At 31.0% G+C, this 24592-nt stretch overlaps 1 protein-coding gene across 4 annotated transcripts in view; it reads left to right on the top strand.

Annotated features, from left to right (window-relative positions):
* Window positions 1-24592, top strand: part of ROBO1 (roundabout guidance receptor 1) — a 464510-nt gene that overhangs the window by 367481 nt on the left and 72437 nt on the right. For 3 of the 4 annotated variants that reach the window (XM_051984358.1, XM_051984357.1, XM_051984355.1), the window contains exons 14-19: window positions 594-825; window positions 2124-2245; window positions 6369-6540; window positions 18533-18727; window positions 22536-22562; window positions 23960-24002. In XM_051984358.1, the coding sequence (XP_051840318.1) occupies window positions 594-825; window positions 2124-2245; window positions 6369-6540; window positions 18533-18727; window positions 22536-22562; window positions 23960-24002 (791 nt within the window). The remainder of the gene's footprint in view (window positions 1-593; window positions 826-2123; window positions 2246-6368; window positions 6541-18532; window positions 18728-22535; window positions 22563-23959; window positions 24003-24592) is intronic. The other variant, XM_051984356.1, reaches the window with a different exon arrangement.

Raw genomic sequence — 24592 nt, 5'->3', positions numbered from 1 at the left:
GCTTGTTAAAGAACTTAAGGTTGAAGGAATTGGAGATCACATTGAGTGTGAAGAGGACAAATTGGGTATCATAAGGAATAAAAATGAAATCATAAAAGATTGCAATAAGATGAAGGAAGTTTGAAGATTACGAATGTAGATGAAACACTTGCAGGTGAAAAATATACATTTGTATAGCTGAGGGTAAACTAGAGTAGTAGGTGAAGGGAATTGAATAGATTAAAAAATTAGAAAGTTATGGTAAATAGAGTATTTGTTGAAGTTCTCTCATGCAAGGAGCAGATTATGAAGAGGAATGAAAACTATGAACCAGGCACTGAACTCATTGAAAGAGAAAGGACATTTTCTCAGGAGTCAATAAATAATGGTGCAACTCTTACACCTTTTCTTGTTTTAAAAAAATCCATATAGTATACAATTTCTTTTTCTTTCTTTTTTGATTTTTAAAGAAATCTTTATAGGAAGTAAAACAATTTGGTTCAGTTTTGATGTTCAAATTCTTTTTGCAGTATAAAAGATATATATAAAATATATCTTCTATTTCACTGGCAAAGAGCATAATATTAATTAACATTTTTAAAATTTTTTTATAGGTGGATCAACAGTCTCAATATATTCAAGGATATAAAATTCTCTATAGGCCTTCTGGTACTAACCATGGAGAGTCTGAGTGGCTAGTTTTTGAAGTTAGAACACCAACAAAAAATAGCATTGTTATCCCAGAACTCAAAAAAGGAGTAATCTATGAAATTAAAGCTCGGCCTTTCTTTAATGAATTTCAAGGAGCAGATAGTGAAATAAAATTTGCAAAAACCCTCGAAGAAGGCAAGTATATATATATATATATGTGTGTGTGTGTGGGGGTGCGCGTGTGGGTGCGCAAATATATGTATGTGTGTTTATTACGACTTTCATTAGGTATCATTTTTAAATTGAAACTAAGAAAATTATTTTTTTAAGTTGGACAACCTATTGAACAGTTTTATTTAATTAAATCACATTCTATTTGCAAGTTTTAAAAGACTCAGAGAAAAACAAAATGCCATAGTGAGTAAATGAACTTAGTGATTTGCAAACAAATGCATGTATAAGATAAAAATATAAACATGCTATATAATGTCATATAAGAAGGACATTTGAGAATATTTTATCCAAATGTCACCCACTAAATTTTAGGATATACTTGTTTTTATTTTTTCATATAATTAAACTCTTCATCTTTTCGATTTGCTTTGACTGAACCTCATATAAGACTAACTTGGTTTACATAAAACTTAATTTCTAGTAAAATGCTTTAATCCTTTATTTTTTTTCTATTTTGTGAAGACCAGTTTTTAAATTAACTAAAGACTTCAGTTTTTAAAAATAAATATATCAGTCTTTTTTTCTCTAATCCTAAAAATTATTTGCATGAAATTTGGATGTAAGTTTTGTAAAGTTTTGGATAATACATAGGTGTTGCTTCATATTAAAGCATCAATGACTTTTTGAAGAGAGTAATAAACTAACATTTTGTTAACTGTGAGGGACCCCCCATTCAAAGCATAATACATAATCTGAAAAAATGTCAAAGAAAGAAAATGGGAAAAAATAATCTTGAAATATAAAAATTTCCTGAAGAGATTTGGTCTTTGCATTTTAAAATTATATGTATCCTTTTGCCTAGTTATTAGTAAGTAACTTGATTTTGACTGTAATTCAATGAGCTGTTATTAGACTTCTGGTCTGCCATGTAATCCGAGACATTTGTACCTTTTCCTGGTACAATAAAAAGGGGATCCAAGGACAGGAAGTGTGAATTTGTCCTGACTTCTATTGGGGAAGAACCTTCTTTAATAACTGATAAGCTTTGAACAATTTGATCAATGTCTAGGTATAATTGAATAGATTTAAAGCCTAATGACACATGTGATAATTCTTCTGTGCTTTCAAATTATGTGCATTTCAGTAATTCAGTGCAAATCAGGATTTTAAATATACATACAGGCACACATACATATATACATAATTATACACATATGTATATGTGAATATATGTGTACGCATACACACATATGTACACACACACACATATATATATATATATATATATATATATATTTTTTTTTTTTTTATTTAAACAGCACCAAGTGCTCCACCCCAGAGTGTAACAATATCAAAGAATGATGGAAATGGAACTGCAATTCTAGTAACGTGGCAGCCACCCCCAGAAGATACCCAAAATGGAATGGTCCAAGAATATAAGGTAACATATACTTATTCCTTGAGATAGAAAAACTAAATAATTTGTCTGTGGATTCTTGGCTCCATCTGCTGGTACAAAGAATACATGTAAAATATCATGTTCATATTTACTCAATAATTCTTTATTTTTACATTATAAAATTATTAAATATCAATTAATTGAAAATCAGAAGTGGTCCTCATTTCCCCCCCAAAAAAACCTTTTTTTTTTTTTTTTTTTTAAAGAAAAGGCTTTATCTATTTGTAAAACAGAAGGAATCAAATTTCATGGATAAAGCTGTTATAAGTATAATAAAGATTCATTGTCTTTATTCAAAAATATTTATTGTTTCTAATTGTTTTTCTTTCTCTTGTGGACAGTATCATCTCAGTATTGTTGTCATGTAAGCTAACATGCGTAATCAGTAGTTCTGCATTGTGGAATTTTAAAAATTATTTACAACAATAATGATATTTTTATTAAAGCAATATTTTAAACATTAAATTACATTTTATTTACTTTGAAGTGAAAGCATAATGTGTTCTGTTACATGAATTGCTTTTATATTTAATATATTTCCCAACATTTATGACAGATTGAGTCAAAATTAATATTTGCCTTCCAAAATTAAGAACTTTGAAAGAGGGCTGGTTCTAGAATCATGACGATTCTTCTACTTCTTACCTATTTGATCTTGGGGATTTCATTTCCCCTTTTTAAGACTCAGTTTCCTCTTTTTTATTAAAAAGGAGTTCAATTAGATGACCCCTAAGACCTGTGTCTATAATCTATAAATTTTGCAAATGTTTTTAAGAGTTTAGGTTTGATATAATGACTGAGGTGGAAAATCTAAAAATATTAATCAGTAGAAAATAATAGATTTATTTTAAAAAATTAGATCTGGAAGGATCTTTTGAAATTACTTACAAATAAGAAAGCAGACTCAAAAAAAAAAAAAAAAGTAATTGACTCAAGGCCATACAGCTAGGAAGTTTTAGAGTCACAACTAAAACTCAAGTATGCCTTATTTCCCCTGTAATTTATGATTGATTGATTGATTGTTCCTTCAAATGAACAGTATTATTCTACCATACTGGAATTTTTTTTTTATCAAACTGTATTTTTTTTGTTGTGTTGTTGTTTAAATCTTTATTTTTAAACTTTAGAAATAGTAATACATTTATCCTCTTAATGAATGGACAGAAAATAGTTGAACCTTGGACCTTATTCTTTAAACTAATCACTTTGAACTAAGAATTAGAAAAAGTTAACTCTACCTTTTAAAATACTTTTTCATATCTTTGACCTCTGTTATCACTTTACCATAGTAGAATTCCTATTGATACATTGTTGTTTGTCCTTAGTTTTTATAACAGACACTGGCATGAGGGAAGTGATGCCATGACATACAAATAAATTGGAATTAAGTGAGGGAGGGCTATGCAGTGGCAGCTGCTTCACTGTCCCCTCCAGACATCTGGGATCTATGATCAGGACAACTGGAACTGTCCCTGAATTCAATAGAAGACCTGATTAAAGACTTGTGGTGTACCCTCATCTCTACAGTAACTTACAAACCACTTTGATCCCAGAAACACTTTTTAAAAAAGTTTTTAAAGCTTCAGAACTTTGATTATCTCCAGAAATGAATTAAAAGAAAGGCCATGGTAGGAAACTTACATCGATCTATCAGTCAATCTATCCATCTGATCTATTTATATCTGTCTGTCTTATTTACATTTATCTAGATATAGATAATGATATGGATATTGCATTGATCTGTTCTGAGGACAAAACATTTGACAGAGGGTTTGCAGCAAATATAGTAACTGTTTCCATTTAATTATTTTTAAATATTTATAATAATCTTAACTTCCACAAGCATGTATATTTCACTATACAAAACAGAACCTAAGTTGTATACAACTGTGAATGTTTAGCACTTATTCTTTTTTTTTTAATGTATTAAATATAATATGATTGTAAGAAAATGTTCCTGGTCTTTTGTTGTTTGTTTTTTTACTGGGGAGTTTTCTTTATTCATTTTTTTTTTTAATGGATGCTTCTTTCTTTCATTTGCATTTCTATCTCTACTACCAAGTCCTTTTCTAGAGATTTCCTTAGTAATAAGTATAGTAAAGTCAAACTACTTGACATTTTCTAAATATAACACCACATTTCATCCTTTTATCTCTTGTCCATACCTCTTTATCATCAGTTTTCTGTAGTCATGATTGATCATTGCATTGATCAGAATTCTGAAGTTTTTCTAAATTGTTGTCTTTTTTATTATTGTGTTCATTATTGAACACTAATCTCTTAATAATACTTGTTGATGATTTGATCAATAAGTTCAGGGGCAATCTGCCAGAAAAGACAAGTGGATATGGGATGGAGAATACAAACACAGAGAAATGACTCTTGGTGAGATATAGGTACATCTCTTCATCTAAAATTAGAATAAAAAGAAAAGAATGAAAGATGATTTCAAGGATTTTGAGATCTAGAGGGATAGAAGGAACTCAGAGAATGCCTTCGTTTTTCTCTGTAAAGTAATGCTCTCTGGGGACTATAATAAAAAGTCAGATAGGGAAGTGTTAAATAATGGAATAAAAAGAGGTTCAGAATCTTTGCTTTTAAGTGAATATTCACATTTATAAAAACTTTATTTCCAAGCTGTTCAGGGACAAGATGCTATGATTCAGGCAACAGAAAACGGGATGTTTCTCGAAGAAAAAAAATTTTAGATTTAAAGTGAGATGAATTCTGAGTTCTCAAATAAAATACTGTAACTTAGGCATCCTTCTTTCTTCTTATTCTCATGCCCTGCCCCTCAAGAAAAAGAAACTTAACTTCAAAAAAGTTTTTGAAAAGAGTTTCAAAAAGAAATTCTTAACTTCATGATCAATTGAAAATAATGAAGTATCTTTCAGATTCTGATTGGCATAAAATCCGTTTATGGCTTAATTTTGGCTGTGTAACAGTGGAAAAATTATTCACAGACATCTTTTTCATGTCAGTCACAACTTGAAATAAAGAGTTAGATTTATGCAATTAAAGTATATTATGAAAATACTAATTTTAATCTTTGTTTTAAGAGAAATTATATAGATAATGGTGGAATCCACTTCATTCACTTAGTTCAAGTAGCAGCATGCATTAAGCCATGTTCTGTCGTGCTATAATACAAAGCTCTTCAGATGATAATTTTTTATCACTTTCTTCTCTGGAATCATATTATAATATCATTATAAAACCTGTCAACATTCTTGTGCATTCTTTAAAAACAAAGAACTAACCATGAATTTAATTATTGAAATCCAAACCTTAGTAATTTTCTGGAATTCATATATTATGTGGTATTTTGAGCTGGAACATGATGTTAGAGGTTTTCTATTCTACCTTACCTCTTTTACATTTAAGAACTTTATACCCAAGGACAGGAAAAATGACTTGGCTATGGTTGTGGAGATGATGAGTGCTATATTGCTATGTGAAATAGGAAGCCATAACACACGGTGCTCATTAAGTCTATAACTACCTTAAAGCAATCAGTGATAATTTACCCCTCACCTCAGTATTATCTTTGGTTCTAAAATGAAAAAAAATGATAAGCCACTAAATAATTTCCAAGATATTTTTGCCTTTCATATAGTAGGCATCTATTTCTTTAAAAAAGTAAATTGGATTACTTTCATCTCTCATCTAGGTGTCTGAAGAAATTTTGACAAAAAGTGCTTGATTTTTAGTCACTTACTTATCAGGAAGCTGTTCTCTTTAAGATAAAAGCCTTTCTGGTCCTTTGTGCTTAGAAATGCTTAGTACCAATGTCTGATATATAATAAATAATAAATAAGTTGACTTATGAATCTTTTAAATTTTTAAATCTTTTTAAATTTTAATTTTTAAACTTTAAAACTGTTGTCACCTGTCTTTTTTTAAAGTCTAGGAGAAAATAAGATTTATTTTGTTTGGGATGGCTTTCTCTGGAATTAGGGAGTCACAAAAGTAATACTTTAGATATGCCATATGTTAAACTAATGGTTGGAAGACTTGGACTATCTCCATTTGAGAATCCTCTACTTTCTGATAGCTACAGAGATTGAAAAATTTTGCTTATTTAACACTTATTATATTCCTACAGGTTTGGTGCCTGGGCAATGAAAGTCGATACCATATAAACAAGACAGTGGATGGTTCTACCTTTTCTGTAATTATTCCATCTCTAATTCCTGGTATTCGATATAGTGTGGAAGTAGCAGCCAGTACAGGAGCAGGATCTGGTGTGAAAAGTGAGCCACAATTTATCCAGTTAGGTAAGCCTCAGTTGTTAAAAATAATTGAAAATTCATTTTTATATCTCTCGCCCTGTTTTTAGTTTTATGAAACCACATACATTTTATAATAAAACAAAGAATCTGATATTTATTTTTAAATTAAATCTTATTTTTCTTATTTAATGAAGCAAATATAGTTGATTGTGGTGAGCTTTTTCTTCTCAAAATACAGCCAGGTGATAAAAGTTCAGATCTTTTATTATCTCCAATATAGCCCGGTTAGCTTAGAGGCCTATCTCTCTGCTTGGTTCCAAGAGCTCTCTCCGAATGTCACCAAATCCAAAGGTCTGGTCCTTCAGCCTCTGCCTCTGCTTTCTTCAGCCTCCAGCCAGCTCCACTCTTCACTCGGTGAAATCTCGACTTGTAGCGTCTTCCTCTGAAGAACTCTCCGACTGGCCCATTGGCCTATTTATGCTCCTTCCAGAGAGAGGGATTATGGGTAGTTCTACTTAGTACCTTGTTTCAGGTTCTGCCCAAAATAGATTAGATCAACTCTAATTAGTTAGCAGTTAGTAAGGATTCCAACAGTTGATCAAAATAAATTCCCACATTGGCAGTGTCCAAAAATGTTTCTTATTCTGCATATTCAGTCCAATCATTTCTTTTTTATAAGATCATTATTCTTCATAACTAGTATTGTATACATTATTGGTATGATATTCTATTTATAATAATACTCATTAGATGAATCTAATTTAGACATATTTCAAAACCTCATAGAATTATGTGGCTAATAAAAATGTTTTAAGAATCAGAGATTCCTTACCATGTTAGTATAGTGTGGTGGTCTTTTGTTTTATCAAGTATATTTAAGTTTACTTAAGGATGGTGCTTTTTTCCCCCTAAAGTAAAGTATAATTGTAAATTTCTAAAGTAAAGTTAAATTTTTCTAAAGTAAATTGGTTGAGGAACAAGGCTTCCTTCAAAGATTTTAGCATACATTTTTGAATCAGAAAATGTCATTAAGTGGAATTGTTCTTGGCTTGCCTTTTTGTGTCATGGAACAAGTGGGTTTTTTGACCCCTTTAAACATTAACCTGGAACTCCAGTAAGAATTAACAAAGGCTTCCAGTTTTTATGATTCTCTTTCCTGAATAGATAGTAATCAATTCCATTTCAGATCAAGGGAGCTTAAAATAGAAACAGAATTAGATTTTCTTTCATCCTTCGTTTAATGTGTAGCATATTCCAGTACTAATAAAAGCAGATATTTAGGGAGACTGCATACTTAGAGGGGGTCCTATAAATAATTCATATAAATGTCTATCAAAGTAATCAGAAAACTCCTACCCAATTCTAAGCAATTACTATTTCTGAAAAGTTTAATTTTTTACTTACATACTAAGATAGATGTCTATGTTAATTGGAGTTACTTCTAACAGTCACTGAATCCATAGTTTGAAAGTGAGAAGAGACCTTTGTTGGCCACATATTCTGACCTATAAACAAAAAGTGATTCCGTACTCTAAGAAACCTGACAAGTGATAGTGTGAGCTTGTGCTTGAAGGCCTCTAGGGAAAAGAATCTATATCACAAAACGGGACATTCCACTTTTTTGACAGCTTAAATTGTTTGAAGTTTTATCTTCATAGCATCCATTTATCATTCCTTATTCTGAACTCTGTAGCTAAATGGACTTAAAAAGACTAGTTCCTGTTTCACTGACTTGAAGAGCTCTTATCATGTCTTCTGGGTCTTCTTTTGTCCAAGCTAAAGATGTCCAGATTCTTTAAGCAGTTGACATGTGACATTGACTTAATACCCTTCACTATCCTATTTGCCCTCTGGACACTTTTCAGTTTATTAATATCCTTCTTAAACCATAGTTCCCAAAAGTTAGTACATTACTATAGATAGTGCCATTACTTATCCATTATTAAGTTTCTATGTTTCTGGGACCTTGTGATTTTCTTGTTACATTGGCTAAATGTCTTTATAAAATTATTATACACGTCAATGTAAATTTTGTTCCTTTTCTATGTGTCAATTTTTTGTTTAAATAGTTCAATGATGTAGTTTTTTTTTTTCAAATGTATATCATGTTTTCTCATAATTTCTTGCTTTAGACTCTTGCCATCTGGGGGAAGGGGTGGAGGGAGGGAGGGGAAAAATCGGAACAGAAGTGAATGCAAGGGATAATGCTGTAAAAAATTACCCTGGCATGCGTTCTATCAATAAAAAGTTATTTAAAAAAATAATTTCTTGCTTTATACTAATCTGAGCACTACAAATCAATGGTCCAACTGTATTTTACAAGCTCTTTCAGGTATAATGATTCTATCAATACACTTTTTTTCAAGTGGTAATATTAGGAATTATGTTCATATGTAGCCTAAAAATGTTAAAAGAACCATAAGAAGTTCAGATTATTTTTAGATGGCGTGATCAGAAAAAGTTTCATTGATGAAGTGGTATTTGAGCTGGACCTTAAAGACCAGTTTTTGAAGACAAGATTTTCATTGGATAAAAATCTAAGGAAAGGCTATCCAGGATAATTAGGGTATCATTAGTGAAGCACCAAAGTTCTAGTTTTCAAAGAATACTTTGATAATAGTTTTCCAATTTGGTTGAAATATAGGTCATGTATAGAATTGAGGGAAATCAAGCCAAAAAGTATAACTATATAGAATCCTAAATTTAGAGCTGAAAGGGATCTTAGAGATTGTTGATTCCTTCCCTCTCATTTTTACAAATAAGAACTCTGAGCCTCAAAGAGATTATGTGGCCTGCCTTCGATGTAACACCTCATACATGCCAGAGCTAGGATTCCAACTTAGACTTTCTGATTCCAAAACTATTTCTTTTTCAAGCCTCAGGCCCAGATTATCATTCATTCTAAGGGCAGTAGGAAATCAGTGAAGCGTTTTCAGTAAGGGAATTTAAAATCCTCTGTTTCATTGAATGACCACCTTTTCTTCTGGAGGATACTGTTTTTCTGGGTAGGTGGTTCTTGGTTCTAGCTCCATTGCTCTCTGGAATATCATAAGCTCTCTAGTCCTTTAATGTAGAAGCTGCAAAATCTTGTATTATCCTGACTGTGACTCCACTATACATGAATTGTTTCTTTTAGGATGTTTACAATATTTTCTCCTTGACCTAGGAGTTCCAGAAGTTGGTTATAATATTCCTGAGAGTTTTTGTTTTGGAATCTCTTTCAGAAGGTGATAAGTGGATTTTTAAAAAATTCTATTTTACTCTCTTGTTCTAGAATATCAGAACAGTTTTTCTTGATAATTTCTTGAAATATAATGTCCAGGCTCTTTTCTTAATTGTTACTTTCATGTAGAATAATAATTTTAAATTTTTCTCTCCTAGATCTATTTCCTAATCGGTTCTTTGCCCAGTGAGATATTTCACACTTTAAGGTGTTCTTCTTTCATTTGCTTTTCATATTACCTTTTGCATCTCTCTCAGTGCTTTGCCTAAATTTTTCTCCTTCTCTCTTACTTGATTTTCAAAGTCCCCTTTGCCGTTTTCCATGCCTTAGCCCAATTCTTATTTTACTTGGAGGCGTTGGATATTGGAGCTTTGCCTTTATCATCTTGTAAGTGTGTGTTTTCATCTTCCTTGTCACCATAATAACTTTCAATTATCAGAGACTTTTTTTGTTGTCTGCTCTTTTTCTTAGCTTAATACTCAGGGTGGAGAATGCACTGACCAAAAATTCAAGGGTTTTGTGCAGCTATTTTCAGAGATCCGTCTAGGAATCTGAGCACAGTTTTTTGCTTTGGAACTGGTAGGTATGTCCCTGCCCCACTAGAGCTGAGGCTTAGGATTGCATACCAGACTCCCACCTCATAACCACAGCCCCTTTCTGCTGATCTTTAAAGTCTTTCCTGTAGAAAAAAATAACAAAAAAAATTCATATGGAAGACCAAAGATCGAGAATCTCAAGGGAATTAATGAAAAAAAAAATCAAATAAAGGCCTAGCTGTACATGATCTAAAACTATGTTATAAAGCAGCAGTCACCAAAATCATTTGGTATTGGCTAAAAAATAGATTAGTTGATCAGTGGAATAGGTTAGGTTCACAAGACAAAATAGTCAACTATAGCAATCTAGTGTTTGACAAACCCCAAAGATCCTAACTTTTGGAATAAGAATTCACTATTTGACAAAAACTGTTGGGATAACTGGAAATTAGTATGGCAGAAATTAGGCATGGATCCACACTTAACACCGTATACCAAGATAAGATCAAAATGGGTCCATGATCTAGGCATAAAGAACAAGATTATAAATAAATTAGAGGAACATAGGATAGTTTATCTCTCAGACTTGTGGAGGAGAAAGAAATTTGTGACTAAAGATGAACTAGAGACCATTACTGATCACAAACTAGAAAATTTTGATTACATCAAATTAAAAAGTCTTTGTACAAACAAAACTAATGCAAACAAGATTAGAAGGGAAGCAACAAACTGGGAAAACATTTTCACAGTTAAAGATTCTGATAAAGGCTTCATTTCCAAAATATATAGAGAACTGACTCAAATTTATAAGAAATCAAGCCATTCTCCAATTGATAAATGGTCAGAGGATATGAACAGACAATTTTCAGATGATGAAATTGAAAATTTGAAACTATCTCCACTCATATGAAAGAGTGTTCCAAATCACTATTGATCAGAGAAATGCAAATTAAGACAACTCTGAGATATCCCCACACACCTGTCAGATTGGCTAAGATGACAAGGAAAAAATAATGATGAATGTTGGAGGGGATGCGAGAAAAATGGGACACTGATGCGTAGTTGGTGGAGTTGTGAATGAATCCAACTATTCTGGAGAGCAACCTGGAATTATGCCCAAAAAATTATCAAATTGTGTATACCCTTTGATCTAGCAGTGCTACTACTGGGCTTATACCCCCAAAGGGTTACTAAAGAAGGGAAAGGGACCTGTATGTGCCAAAATGTTTGTGGCAGCCCTTTTTGTAGTGGCTAGAAACTGGAAAATGAATGAATGCTTATCAATTGGAGAATGGTTGGGTAAATTGTGGTATATGAACATTATGGAATATTATTATTCTGTAAGGAATGACCAGCAGGATGAATACAGAGAGGACTGGCGAGACTTATATGAACTGATACTAAGTGAAATGAGCAGAACCAGGAGATCATTATATTCTTCAACAACGATACTGTATGAGGATGTATTCTGATGGAAGTGGATTTCTTTGACAAAGAGATCTAATTCAGTTTCAGTTGATCGATGATGGACAGAAGCAGCTACACCCCAAGAAAGAACACTGGGAAATGAATGTAAACTGTTTGCATTTTTATTTTTCTTCCCAGGTTATTTCTACCTTCTGAATCCAATTCTCCAAGTGCAACAAGAAAATTGTTTGTTTCTGCACACATATATTGTATCTAGCCTGTGACATATTTCACATATATAGGACTGCTTGCCATCTGGGGGAGGGGGTGGAGGAAGGGAGGGGAAAAATCGAAACAGAAGTGAGTGCAAGGGAAAATGTAAAAAATTACCCTGGCATGGGTTCTGTCAATAAAAAGTTATTTAAAAAAAAAAAAAAGTCTTTCCTGGTGTCCCAGGGCTGACAGGTTCAGAAGCCTCCAGCAACTGCTGCTGATTCAGAGGCGCCACATTGCTGATGCTGGGGGCCAGTGCTGGGCTAGAGTTTGCACTGGGGCTGGGGTTGAAGCTGCATTGGGATTACACACTGGGCTCCCATCCTGATTCTAAAACTTTTTCTGCTGGTATCTCTGGGCTGGTATCTGCTGGATCTAGAAGCTATCAGTACTGTTGCTGATTCAGAGTTCGGCCTGGGCTGGGTTTGGGACTGCGCTGTTGCACCCTGCTCCAGGACAGCATCCTGAACTTCTATCCTGGTGTCACAGACCTTTTCTGTTGAGCTTCTAAGTTGCTGGAAAATGTTGTACTCCATCTTTTTGGGTATTCTGATACTCTAAAATTTGTTTAGTCATTATTTAAAGAAATTTGAAGCAGTTTAGAGAAGAGTTTGGACAAGTTCTTGCCTTTACTCAGCCATCTTGGCTCCACCTCAGTAAGTGAATTAAGGTCATAATTTAGTTTAAAAAATATTTTATAATAACAGTTAAATTTAACTCAAAAATATATAGATATTAATGAGATGTCTAAAAATATGTTTTATAAATATTTGAGTTTGTAACCTTTTTAAAAACTAAAGCTACTCTTGGAAAATGTAATTCATTGGGACCTTGAGTTTATTTTATCAATTAAGATTTCTCACATCTGGAATATGTTTTTGATTTACATGTAAGGCTTCTTTTTATTTATTTTTTTATGCTTGCTTTTTATTTTCAAAATACATGCAAAAATAGTTTTTCATCATTCATCTTTGTAAAACCTAGTATTTCATATTTTCTCCTTCTCTTTCCTCTACTTTCTCCCGTAATAGAAAGGCACTTAACCATGTATAATAGAAGTTAAACATGTATAATTTTTCTATACATATTTCCTCATTTATCATGCTACATAAGAAAAATCAGTACAAAAAGGAAAAAGTGAGAAAGAAAACAAATGCAAGCAAACAATAGTAAAAAAGGTGAAAACAATATGTTGTGATTCACATGCAGATGGGTTTTCCAGTACAAGAGAATTGGAATTGGCCTGAATCATCTCATTGTTGAAAAGAACATTTCCATCATAGTTGATTATCACATAATCTTGTTTCTGGGCATAGTGTTCTCTTAGTTCTACTCACTTCTCTTAACATCAGTTCATGTAACTCTATCCAAGCCTTTCTGAAATCATCCTACTGATAATTACAAAACAATAATATTCCCTAACATTCATGTACCATAACTTATTCGGCCATTCCCCATCTGATGGGCATCCATTCAGTTTCCTGTTCTTTGCTACTACAAAAAGAGCTGCTAAAACACTTTTGAATCTGTGGATCCTTTGCCCTTTTTTATGATCTCTTTGGGAATGTCAAATTGTCCTCCAAAATTGTTGGGTCTTTCACAACTACACCAGTAATGAATTAACATCCCAGTTTTTTTTCACTTCCCCTGCAACATTCATTATTATCTTTTCCTCTCATCTTAGCCAATCTAAAGGGTTTGTAAAGTTACCTCAATTGTCTTAATTGTCATTTCTCTACTCAATAGTGACTTTTTTTTCAATATGACTAGAAATGATTTTAATTTCTTAATCCAAAAAATTGTTTGTTCATATCCTTTGACCATTTTCCAATTGGAGAATGGCTTATCTTATAAGGCTTATTTCCAGTCTTCTTTCTGCCCTATTATCTTCAGCATGTTTTTTTAAAGTTATTCATTTCAAGGTAATTCTTTGTACCTCTTGAATCATTCCTCCTCCTCTCTTTTATTCATCTTTATAACATCTTCTGTCTCTTCTTTTTTTTAGGAGCCTCTTTTCTTATAAGCTGTTTTTCTATTACATGTTACTAATTCTGCACATTATTCTAGCTACAAATTTATTCGCATTTTAACAGGGACTTCGAAGAGTTACCGTGCTTTTACCCAAAGAAATTTATGATAATGAAGGTATCCCATCATTTCAGTTACTACTGTAGGCTACTCATGGAGATAATTTTTGAATAGTTGGGTCTCCAGATTGCCTGCAAATCATATTAAGTGGCTGCTTTTGCTACTTTTCCTGATTTTGAATGTATACCAAGTCAGTAGCATTTAAAATGTATATAATTGAATTATTGAAAGATATTTTATTTTTCAGTGGACATTTATGTCTTAAAAACACTTTGGATATCTGAAAGCCATGAAAGCAATTCCTAGAATTCAGAGAACAATTAAGTAATACTTATAGATCTTAACATCCTATCCTTAAAGGAAAAAAAAAATCTAAATCACATTTAAATTATTTAAATGTTCAAAGATATTTATTCTTTTTCTAAAGCAGCTGTGTGGTCAGTCAGTCAATTAATACTAGGTATTGTTAAGCATTGAACACAGAAAGACAAAAAATTAAAACAATCCTTGAATTTAAATCTTTTATGTGGAAAGAAACAATATGTTAAATACAGATATACATGTGCGCACGCGCACGTGCACACACACACACACACACACACACACACAAGAAATTTAAAATAATTGCAGCAAACTTAAAGGTAATAAGGAAAGTAGCATATGTTAAGTTTTTTCTTTGACAAATACTGACTAAAATTATGATCTTGGGCAAGACCTTAATCCTTACAAAGCTAGTGTAGATATGGATTGCTAAATGAATTTTTTTCTTCACTGGATATTCTCTAGACCATCACAAGTCTTGTAAAAAAAAAAAAAGAAAAGAATTTTGAGTATAAAGAAAAGATAATGTATAGTAAATTTTAGAACATAATTTCATCCCTTCATTAAAAAAGTTAGTTTTTTTGTTGATGTTTAAAAAGATAAGCTTCAGTTATTTAAAAAACAGAATAGTTCACATGTATAGTAACTTTATCTAAATAAAAATTTATAATTCAAAGAATAGCTCTTAAAACTGAAATTTCCATCACTAAGCTTTAAATTTGATGTGAATTATTCAAGGATTCCCTCTTTTAAATTTAGAAATTCTTTGTTTTATTATTTTGTGTAGAACTAAAATTAGGTGAATGTAGTAGAGGGGGAAAAGGATAGTTTCACTGTTTACTTGTGACATAGGTACATAGATTAGGTTTATCAAATTCCTCAGTCTATTCACCTCCAGACTTTTGCATTCTTCCTAATCTTTAAGCAATAGAGTGAGAAAACAAATAGATTAGAACCAATTTTCTTGAGTGACCATGTGTGTTTAACCAATAGCTTCTTATTTAGTATCAAATTAGGATAATTTGAAAACAAATCTCAACAATTCTTCATCTGCTTCATATTGCAGCTTTCATTCATAAGACTAGTTTTAGAATCTTTCTACTAGGGTAAAGCATACTTCATAATTTTCAACCATATGTAATCATTTCATTTAGTTGACCTTAGAGGCCATGAAAATTCAACCTCCTTGTTTTATAGATAAGGAAAACTGAGATTGAAGAACTTTTTAGAATTGCATAGCCGAGAAATATTTTGGATGTGTACCAAGTCAATCATATTTAAAATTCATATTGGTGAAACATAAAAAATTAATTTGAGGCAGAATTTGATATCATTATGCTGCCCTGCCTATGGAGAACTCACGTAGGGCAAGCTCTCAAAAGATGTTCAGAAAAAGTAATACAAGGTCATTCTCTGTGTTCCTATTAAGAATTTTATAATTAATTGCATGATATGAGAGACACTGGCATCAGGCCACTCAGCATAGTGGGCTCTCATCAGAAAAGGTACTGTTCGCTGTGAGCAAAGTAGAATTGAATTAAAGCAAAATAGCCACAGTTGGGCACATTTAACTTGACCCAACATAGTAATGTTATTTTGGTCCTCTTCAAGAACATTTTGTATTTTTCTTTTGGCCAAAAGAGAAAATTTCTATTGCAGGTGTTGAAATGCTGTATAGTACAAGAAAAAAAAAAAAACAGTCTAAGTAAGGGGAAATGTATGTTTGTATAAGTGCATATGTGTGTTTATATACATGAATCTCCCTATAAGAACTCTTTGACAATGGACATTTTGTATTGATATAAGATTTGCATATAGTACTCCTTTATGAAATGTCAGTAGTTTTCAAATTAGTCATCTTACAGTATTGTTTAATTCTAAATTGTTGACACATTTAGTAGGGTGTTTAATAGTAAATTTCGGTATGTGTTGTGGGAAGATCTACGTAAAATTGTTTAAATTTTATTGGCTATTTATCCATGGAATTTAAGGGTCATATTTGGTTATTTTGAAATTATAAATGTATTCTGATTTTCTCTGTCATAATACAGCCTCAGCTGTAGGGAGACAAAGGATAAGATCTGGAGTGGCAGTTTTAATTCATTAGACACACTGCACTTTATACTATATTAAGGCCATCTGGTACTTGTGTGGAACCACATTTGGCTGTTTCCATAAAATCTGAAACCTAACTTAACCTTGCACAAATAGCCATGAAATGTATAAATCTAGCAGATACAAAGGGTGTATAAGAAAAAAGAGAACAGGTCTGCTTCATGAACTTTCAGAGTAGGAAGTATTCTTAGGATAAGTGAAGATAAAAGATAAAAAAAGATAAAACTGAAGATATGGAACATCAAATGAAACTTTCAGTCAACAAACTGTAGAAGCCAGATGATTATATATGAAAAGATGTATTCAGCCTTGAACCCACCATGGAATAAATCTGTAATTCTGTTAAAGAATAAAAGCAAGCAACAAAAGAGAGGAAACTAATAGGAAATAGGAAAATAATTCACATTCAAAAAGCTATTATTTCCTAAAGTAAATGCATTCATGGCATATGCTTTGCCCTTACAGTTCACTTGTCAGAATGTGATAACTGCATGTAATGGTGAGGTGGGTTAGGGAGAAAACATTTTAAAATGGTCATATTATCAACAAAATTATTATATAAATAGTTGCAACATATCTGATAATGTTTTTGTGAATTTAGCAATTTTTCCTTTGTGAATTAAGTTGTTTTAACAGAAAATTTTAAAGCCAGTTGATTTAATACCTTGCCTCTAGTTTAAATATACCAGGCTTAAAGAAATAAACAAAAGCACAGCTTTCCATTCAACCAGATGTTGCAGGGGAAAACTGCTATTTGACTGAGTCAAAATCAGTAAAGCAGTAGCACACAAAAGAAAATTCTCAGCCCAGTGAACATCATCAATATTAAAGTCTGTTAGGGCCGAAATAGAGTGTTGGTTGATTAGTAGTAGCACAGGGAAACTATCATAGTATCACTGAGAGGTCTTTGCAAACATACTATATATATACTGAGATGGGATGAGGTGTTGAAGCATACATTCCATAGATGATGACTGAATGTGATATGTTTGTAAGTTTAATATTTATATGTAAATAAGGATATGTAAGCCATACATGTCTTAATTTTGTTTTCTGGATAACTAAAGGGAAAATATCTATGTGTGTGTGTGTGTGTGTGTGTGTGTGTGTGTGTACACAAAAATATATATATATATATATACAAAAAATTAAAACAATCCTTGAATTTAAGTCTTTTATGTGGAAAGAAACAATATGTTAAATACAGATATACATGCACATATATTTAAATATAGTATAATTTGTTTTCATTTTCATTGTCTTTCATAATCTTTCATATCTTTTAAAATATATTTTCTAAGTAAGACATCTGATGGGTTTCATTAGTTCATCTTTTCCATATTATATTTTACCATTCTTGATTTTGAAGTGTCCTTTTGAATGTGCAATAATGATAAAGTGCTAAGAAAGAGAATCTTATACTTTGAATTAAAAGTTTTAAGCTATAATCTTTTGCAAACTTTCTTTTAGAAAAATCATTTTAGCATCTACCTTGTGAAGGAAAGATATTTTTGCTTCAAAATGATTTTTACTCAAGTGTTTTTGTATAGTAAAAAAATCTTTTAAAGGTCTGAGAAAATAATGTTTTATAGTCGTTCCCTACCCATTATTTAGATATATAATTTTGAGAATATCTAGTTTTTTGTTTTGTTTTGTTTTGGTTTTTGTTTTGTTTTGTTTTTTTTTTGGTGTGTTTTTATTTTGGAAGCTTTTTTTTTTTTCCCCTTAGAGATACTATGTAATCTTTTGATTGGTAACATTTTAAAACTTTCTACTATCCTAGTGTTGTAAGTAGAATTCTTTTTACTTAAATTGAATTAAAATTCATTTTATTTCACTAGATACCATGATCTTAGGAGATAAATGGAAATTATAAAAGAGAGATTAAACTAGCACACTCTAGAATAAAAAATAAAAAAAAAACCTTAGAACCACAATGCATTGCATAATTTTTATTAAACATTTGTTACATGTTTTGTCTTGAAACTTAATCAAAATATGAATTTTATAATTTTTGTTGCATTAGTTTCAAGTTTAATCTTAAAAATTACTTAATCATAATATAAATTTTCAGACTTCTATGGGAATCCTGTGTCACCAGATCAAGTCAGTCTTGCTCAGCAGATTTCTGATGTTGTGAAGCAGCCAGCATTTATAGCAGGTATTGGGGCTGCCTGTTGGATAATCCTTATGGTCTTCAGCATCTGGTTGTATCGTCATCGGAAGAAAAGGAATGGACTCACTAGTACATACGCTGGTATCAGAAAAGGTATTCACTAATTATATTTTTAAAAATTTTGATGTTTACCTAAGTTTGAAGTTGTATTTTTATAGGTAGCTTTCAGAGTATAGTCATCAAGCTTTAAATTTATAATATTTTAAGTTAAAACTTATATTGCTATAATACTTTATATTCAATTTAAGCAGTATTTTTGTATATGACTTGAATATAAGGGTTATATGCATGTGTGTATCAGTGTCTTTGTAATTATGTGTATAGGTATTATCTTTAAATCTTCATGCATTACAATTAGAGATATATAATAAATATAATTTGACTCTTTAATTCAGTACTTTTAAAGATAATTAACTTCATCTCCTGACTACTGAATCTTATATAGGGTAACATGTAGATGTAATCATTCCTGTGTTATTCAGATAATTCATCTTTAACTTCACACAGAAGTAGGAGAATTTTATTTTTCCTATGATGACAGAAACAAATTTTGAATTGTACTTTTCACAGTTTTAAAAAGGATATCATTCCCTCTTGTGAAATAAGAGGGACAAGTGTGCTCTTTGATTATTTTATAACCAATTGTTATTGTTTTTATAGATAAGGGAATAATGACTGAGAAATATGTCCATTATTGGCAGAAAAGAGAGAGGGATTTAAGATCTTGTTTCCCCCCCTTAATTAAAGCTTTTCAGTTAAATATATACATATTGCTGATGGCAGGGTTTCTAGTGTATGAATTTACAACATCAGCAGAATTTATGGTTGAATTAGTTTTATTGGAAAGGGCTTCTTGGCATCATCTGCATTCTCATGGGATATGAAATATATTGTGCCAGTGTTTTTCACAAGTACCTTTTCAACAGATATTCATGTATTTTGGATTAGTTATCTGTTTTCCTTTTTCCCTAGGAAATTTTAGTACTTAAAAAATTCAGATTAATCCTCCTTAGAAGTAAAACTTTCTCATGATTTACCAAAATTTTTAACAAACCCTTTTTTTTAAATTTTGAGTTATGCAAATCACAGTTATTGCTAATAAAGTATCTTATTTGATTCATAACTTCCATTAATGATTCTCAAAATTTTAATCTGTATTAAAAATACCTTCCCTTTTTACTTACTTATTTTTTTAGGTAGGAGGAGAAACTTCTTAATTTTAGTTGTGAAGGATTAAAGGAGCACATCTTTAAATATCTAGGCCAAATCATTTATTTAACTGATTCATGGGTTTGTTCCCTTAAATGAGTTGATTATTTTTTCCACTAAGAGAAACTGTTCAGTGATCAAAAATTACAACCTCAGAACCAGTCAGAAATGGAAAAAGAACTCCAATCCTTTTCACAGGCATTGAACAGTTTTAGTGTTAAGTAAGACTTCAAGCATCTCATTTATTTAAATACAGAAAATATCATCTCAACTGCTGGAGAAATCAAATCTAAAGTGAATATTTGCCATTGTATAGCTTGCACCCACTCTATATACTGTTTGCAGTAGCGCAAACACATATGTTACCATATTAAACAAATGCACATGAGAACAGTGCTCTATTTGTAGAATTGGTGTTGTGAAATTAGTGAAATTAGATTTTTGCTTTGAATTTAATTTGAACAAAAAAGGTTTTTGATTAATAGCAGTTTGACCTATATCTTTTTATCTTCCAGTCAGGTGTCACTTGCATTAGGGTTTAGTAGATTTTTTTCCTTTAATTATATATATTTAATATCTTCAATTTTCTTGGAATCCTAAGATATATAATCACACTGAAATTAACTAATGAAATTCTTTTTTCTGTTTACTAATTTGCTTTAAGCATGCTGGTCAGTGCCTTTGCTTCTTTCTGTAAAATCTACTTAAAATCTACTAAACTAATATCATTGTCCTTTCTTCCAGCTGATGTTTTAGCAGAAATTATAGAACATAATTACAAATGTAATTTGATGAGAATTTGATTCTGCTTTCTGCACTTTTGTCTTATTGGTATTTTTAAAATGATTTTAAATTCATTTGCATTTTTTCAAAAATAGTTGTTATATTTTGAGGTTTTTAAAAACAACATGCTTCTGCACTGAAAAATCATGTTCATAATATGAAGACATGTTTTCAAGAAATAAATGTAAGATACCTGTTAATGTGTAAAATGTGCTAAAATATAATGAACATTTTCCAACATTTTTTGTGTCTCTGAAATTATTTGTTAAAATATTTCAGTGCCTTCACTTCCACATATATACTCATAGTGTGCAGGAAGACAATTTTATTAAAGAAAGCTTTGAGAATTTGTTTTTTGGCATACTAGGTGTGAAGATTTAATTTAGTTAGATACCCTTTTCATTTTCTTTTCTGTTCCTCAAACTGGGAGACTTGACTAAGTTAGCTAAGAGAAGTAATAACAAGGACCTTTTATATTTTTCCTGTATCCTTGTGATTGAAAAATAATGTTGAGGCACTCCATTCTTGTTTGAATAACTATAGTTTCAAATTGCCTTTTTATTTTATTTAGGAACTTGTTACCATGACTTTGTAATTTTGAATGTAGCTAAATTACTGTGTGAAAAGATCTGACTGGGGGAAAAACTCATGATAAAATTCTTGACTGCTAGGCTACACAGTGAAGGCAGTATGTGAATTGAGGAAATAATATTGAGGGTTTGGGGTTTTTTGTCCTCTATACTTAAAGTGTTTAGATATAAAGTATCTTGTGTTTCCTTGAGTGGGCCCCCAGTGATACTATTTGCATCCCAAAGGCCTTAATCCTAAAATAAATTTCATAGAAATATTAGAACTATATGAAATGGAAAGTTAACACTTTGCAATTTTCTTAATATGCAACTAGTATTCCATTTGCTACATATTAAATTTTTTTTTGACTAAATCTTAATCACATGTAAATGTTATGCTTATTTTCCTTTACTGGGCCAGATTTTAAATTACTTTGAAGAGCTTGAAAAATAACTCAGTCTCTTCCTTGTATGAAATGACATGGAAATTACTCTGGTGTCATGCAACATACAGAGGGATTGCGAAATGATAGAAAAAATGAGGGAGGCTAGAGCTCCCACTTTTAAGGTCTGCACTTCAGTTCTTGTCATTGATTAGATTAAGATTTATAACTTGAGAGAGGGGAAAATAAAGCTCTTTCAGAGGGATAATATTATCCTGTTGTTAGATTTTATGTGAAAAAGATTACATACGCACAGAAATGACAGACAAATTCAGAGTTTTTAAATACAAAGTGCAGAAAAATGCTGTTTTTAGTCTTCTAAGCTTTTGTCCATCTGGGATTTTTCCATCATGACAAATGGGAAATATAATATTTATGCATTTCTATAGTTGAGATGTTAGACATTTCTTATTGAAGTTAATCAAAACTTCAGTTTTATGGTTGCCTTTGTTCTGTCATTGCTATTTTTGTCCTGAGTCTTTAATATTCCCCTTTTCTGATCTATAGATAAACTTCAAGCAAGACCTTGATAATATTTGTTCAAGAATCTATTACTCATATGCTTTGAAATGATAAATAGTTTAGGATTCTTGATTTATTAAAACTATGGGAAAATATATTATTAAATTGAGGGTCATTCACAGGCTAAGCCAACTCCATTTCCCTCCTGAGTGTAGTATTCTGTCAGCTACTTCAAATTAGTACCTTTAGAGGCAGGCTTCTTTTTTTTAAAACACAAATTTGGTTTTATTCATCTATCAGTATGACAGAAAACTACTGGCTTAGTTATTTACATTTGTTTTATGTTCACCTGTCTGCTTGATTTATACTAATGTGATATGTTCCCTTTCTCTCTTCAGCTTAATAACTGGTTTATATTTTGTTTTGATTTTTCAGTCCCGTCTTTTACCTTCACACCAACAGGTATATATTTGCACTTATGCTCACCCTGTCCTTTGTTAGTTTTGCATGTATTGTACTATTGTGTATCTTTTTTTTAGTATAATCAACTGGGCTGCTGTTAGGAAAAATTAAAAATACTTAAAATTAAATACTTTATTTGATAGTGGCCAGCAGGCATATATTTGAATAGAAATATTAGGCATTGCTTTTCATCTGTTTAGTAGATTTATTTATTCATGACTTCACATTGCATCTTACTATTTGTTTGCACTGTTTTTATTAGATACACAATGTTTCTACCCTAAGCATGATTTAACATGCTAATGATTCTTTTGATTAATTTCCAACTTTATTCTTTTCTTCAACTTGAACTTTGTAGATTTTCAAAGAAAAATTTCTTTTCCACATAATCCTCTGCTATAGGATAAAATTTTTAAAAGAAATACATTGTAATATACTGCATACTTGGAGAATAAAGCTTTCTATTTTCTTGACTCAGGATCCTGATAATAATATCTATTCTGCTTATTTAGTAAAGGGCTCTCTTCTTTCATGTAACCCTTAGCAAAAGATTTACCTGTAATATTATCTCCTACATTTTAATCCTGTTATTGCAATCACTGGAAGTAGTTATCTCTCCCTTGCAGGCTTCTAGCTAAGAGTTCTTGTAAGGGTAAGAATTTGGCAGATTTTAAAAACACATTCCTAATAAGAAAATGCACAGCTTTTGAATATATCATGATTTGTAATAAAGCTTGTTTCTTTAATTCCTTGTTTAGCTGACTATATGTAACATTTTAAACTAAATAAATAAAACAAACTTGAAAGCATTTATTTGGTTCTTGCCTTAAGAGAAATAGTTAGGGTTTTTTGGTTATTTTTAAAGAATGCTTTAGATGGTATATATAGGTGTAACAGTAATTAATCTAAATAACATAAATCACAAAGACTAGAACTATTACTTATTATTTGTGTAATAGATTTTATGCTTTTAAATGCTTATCTTTACTATTGTTATGGTACTTTTTCAATATGTCACTGCCATTTGTTTTTATAATAATTTAGTTTAGTTTTCAAAATAAAATCATATGTTGAATAGTTTAATTATAAAGTTATGCATGAAATGGAACTATAACTATGGGAAAGTTGGTCTTGAGATATGTGTTTGATATTCAGTGTTTTGTGAAATATTAATTGAATATATATATTCTGTTTTCAGTTTTGATGGCACACTTAGAAAATATTTCCTAAAGTCATTGTCATAGCCTAAAAATAAATAAAGTTGTTCCCTACTTGAGAATTATATCATTAGACTTTTGGATGGAAAAAAGAAAATATTTCTCTCTTAGATAGTATTCATAAATGCATTGTTTTCAATATCTAATATGACTTAATTCCTTTCTTTTGTAATATTCTAGTAACTTATCAGAGAGGAGGCGAAGCAGTGAGCAGTGGAGGCAGGTAATTACATTGTTTATTTTAGATTTTTAAGGAGCAGGAAATAAATCTCATTGTATTGAATTGAGGCTTATTAAGCATAAACGATGTGTTTTAAGGAAGGAAAATACAGAATAAATATTTTCTTAATTTTGGTATTCTTTCACAAATTTAGCTAAATGGTATAATTTGATTCATATCTTTGAACAATAGGCCACATGGTTCCCTTGTACAATCGAATTGCACTCTTTCATCCCAGTTGCTATTATGATTGGAACCAATGTGTTGTTAGGAAATGAACACCAGAGGGAGCACATTAACTAAAGAAAGAAAACACTTGCTGATTTAACAGCTGATTAAAGCATTAAAGTAATTAAGTTATGGCATTTATTGAGATTAAGAAACATAGATGCTACAAAAGAAAAAGAATGTTTATCGAGAAACCTATTTTACAGTTAAAGCAGCTTGCAACTTTTTGTAGATCTGTTCTAGTTTCTTAGAATAGTTTGTAGAACATCACTTGTAATAAGTGATATACTAAAAGGGAAAAAAAAATCAAGCTCTTGAAAAAAGCTTTATTTTGTAAACATCTAAATTAGACCTTATTTGAAAAC

The sequence above is a fragment of the Antechinus flavipes genome, chromosome 3, assembly GCF_016432865.1.
Source record: "Antechinus flavipes isolate AdamAnt ecotype Samford, QLD, Australia chromosome 3, AdamAnt_v2, whole genome shotgun sequence".
NCBI lineage: Eukaryota > Metazoa > Chordata > Mammalia > Dasyuromorphia > Dasyuridae > Antechinus > Antechinus flavipes.
This window is presented reverse-complemented; position numbering and strand designations above follow the sequence as displayed.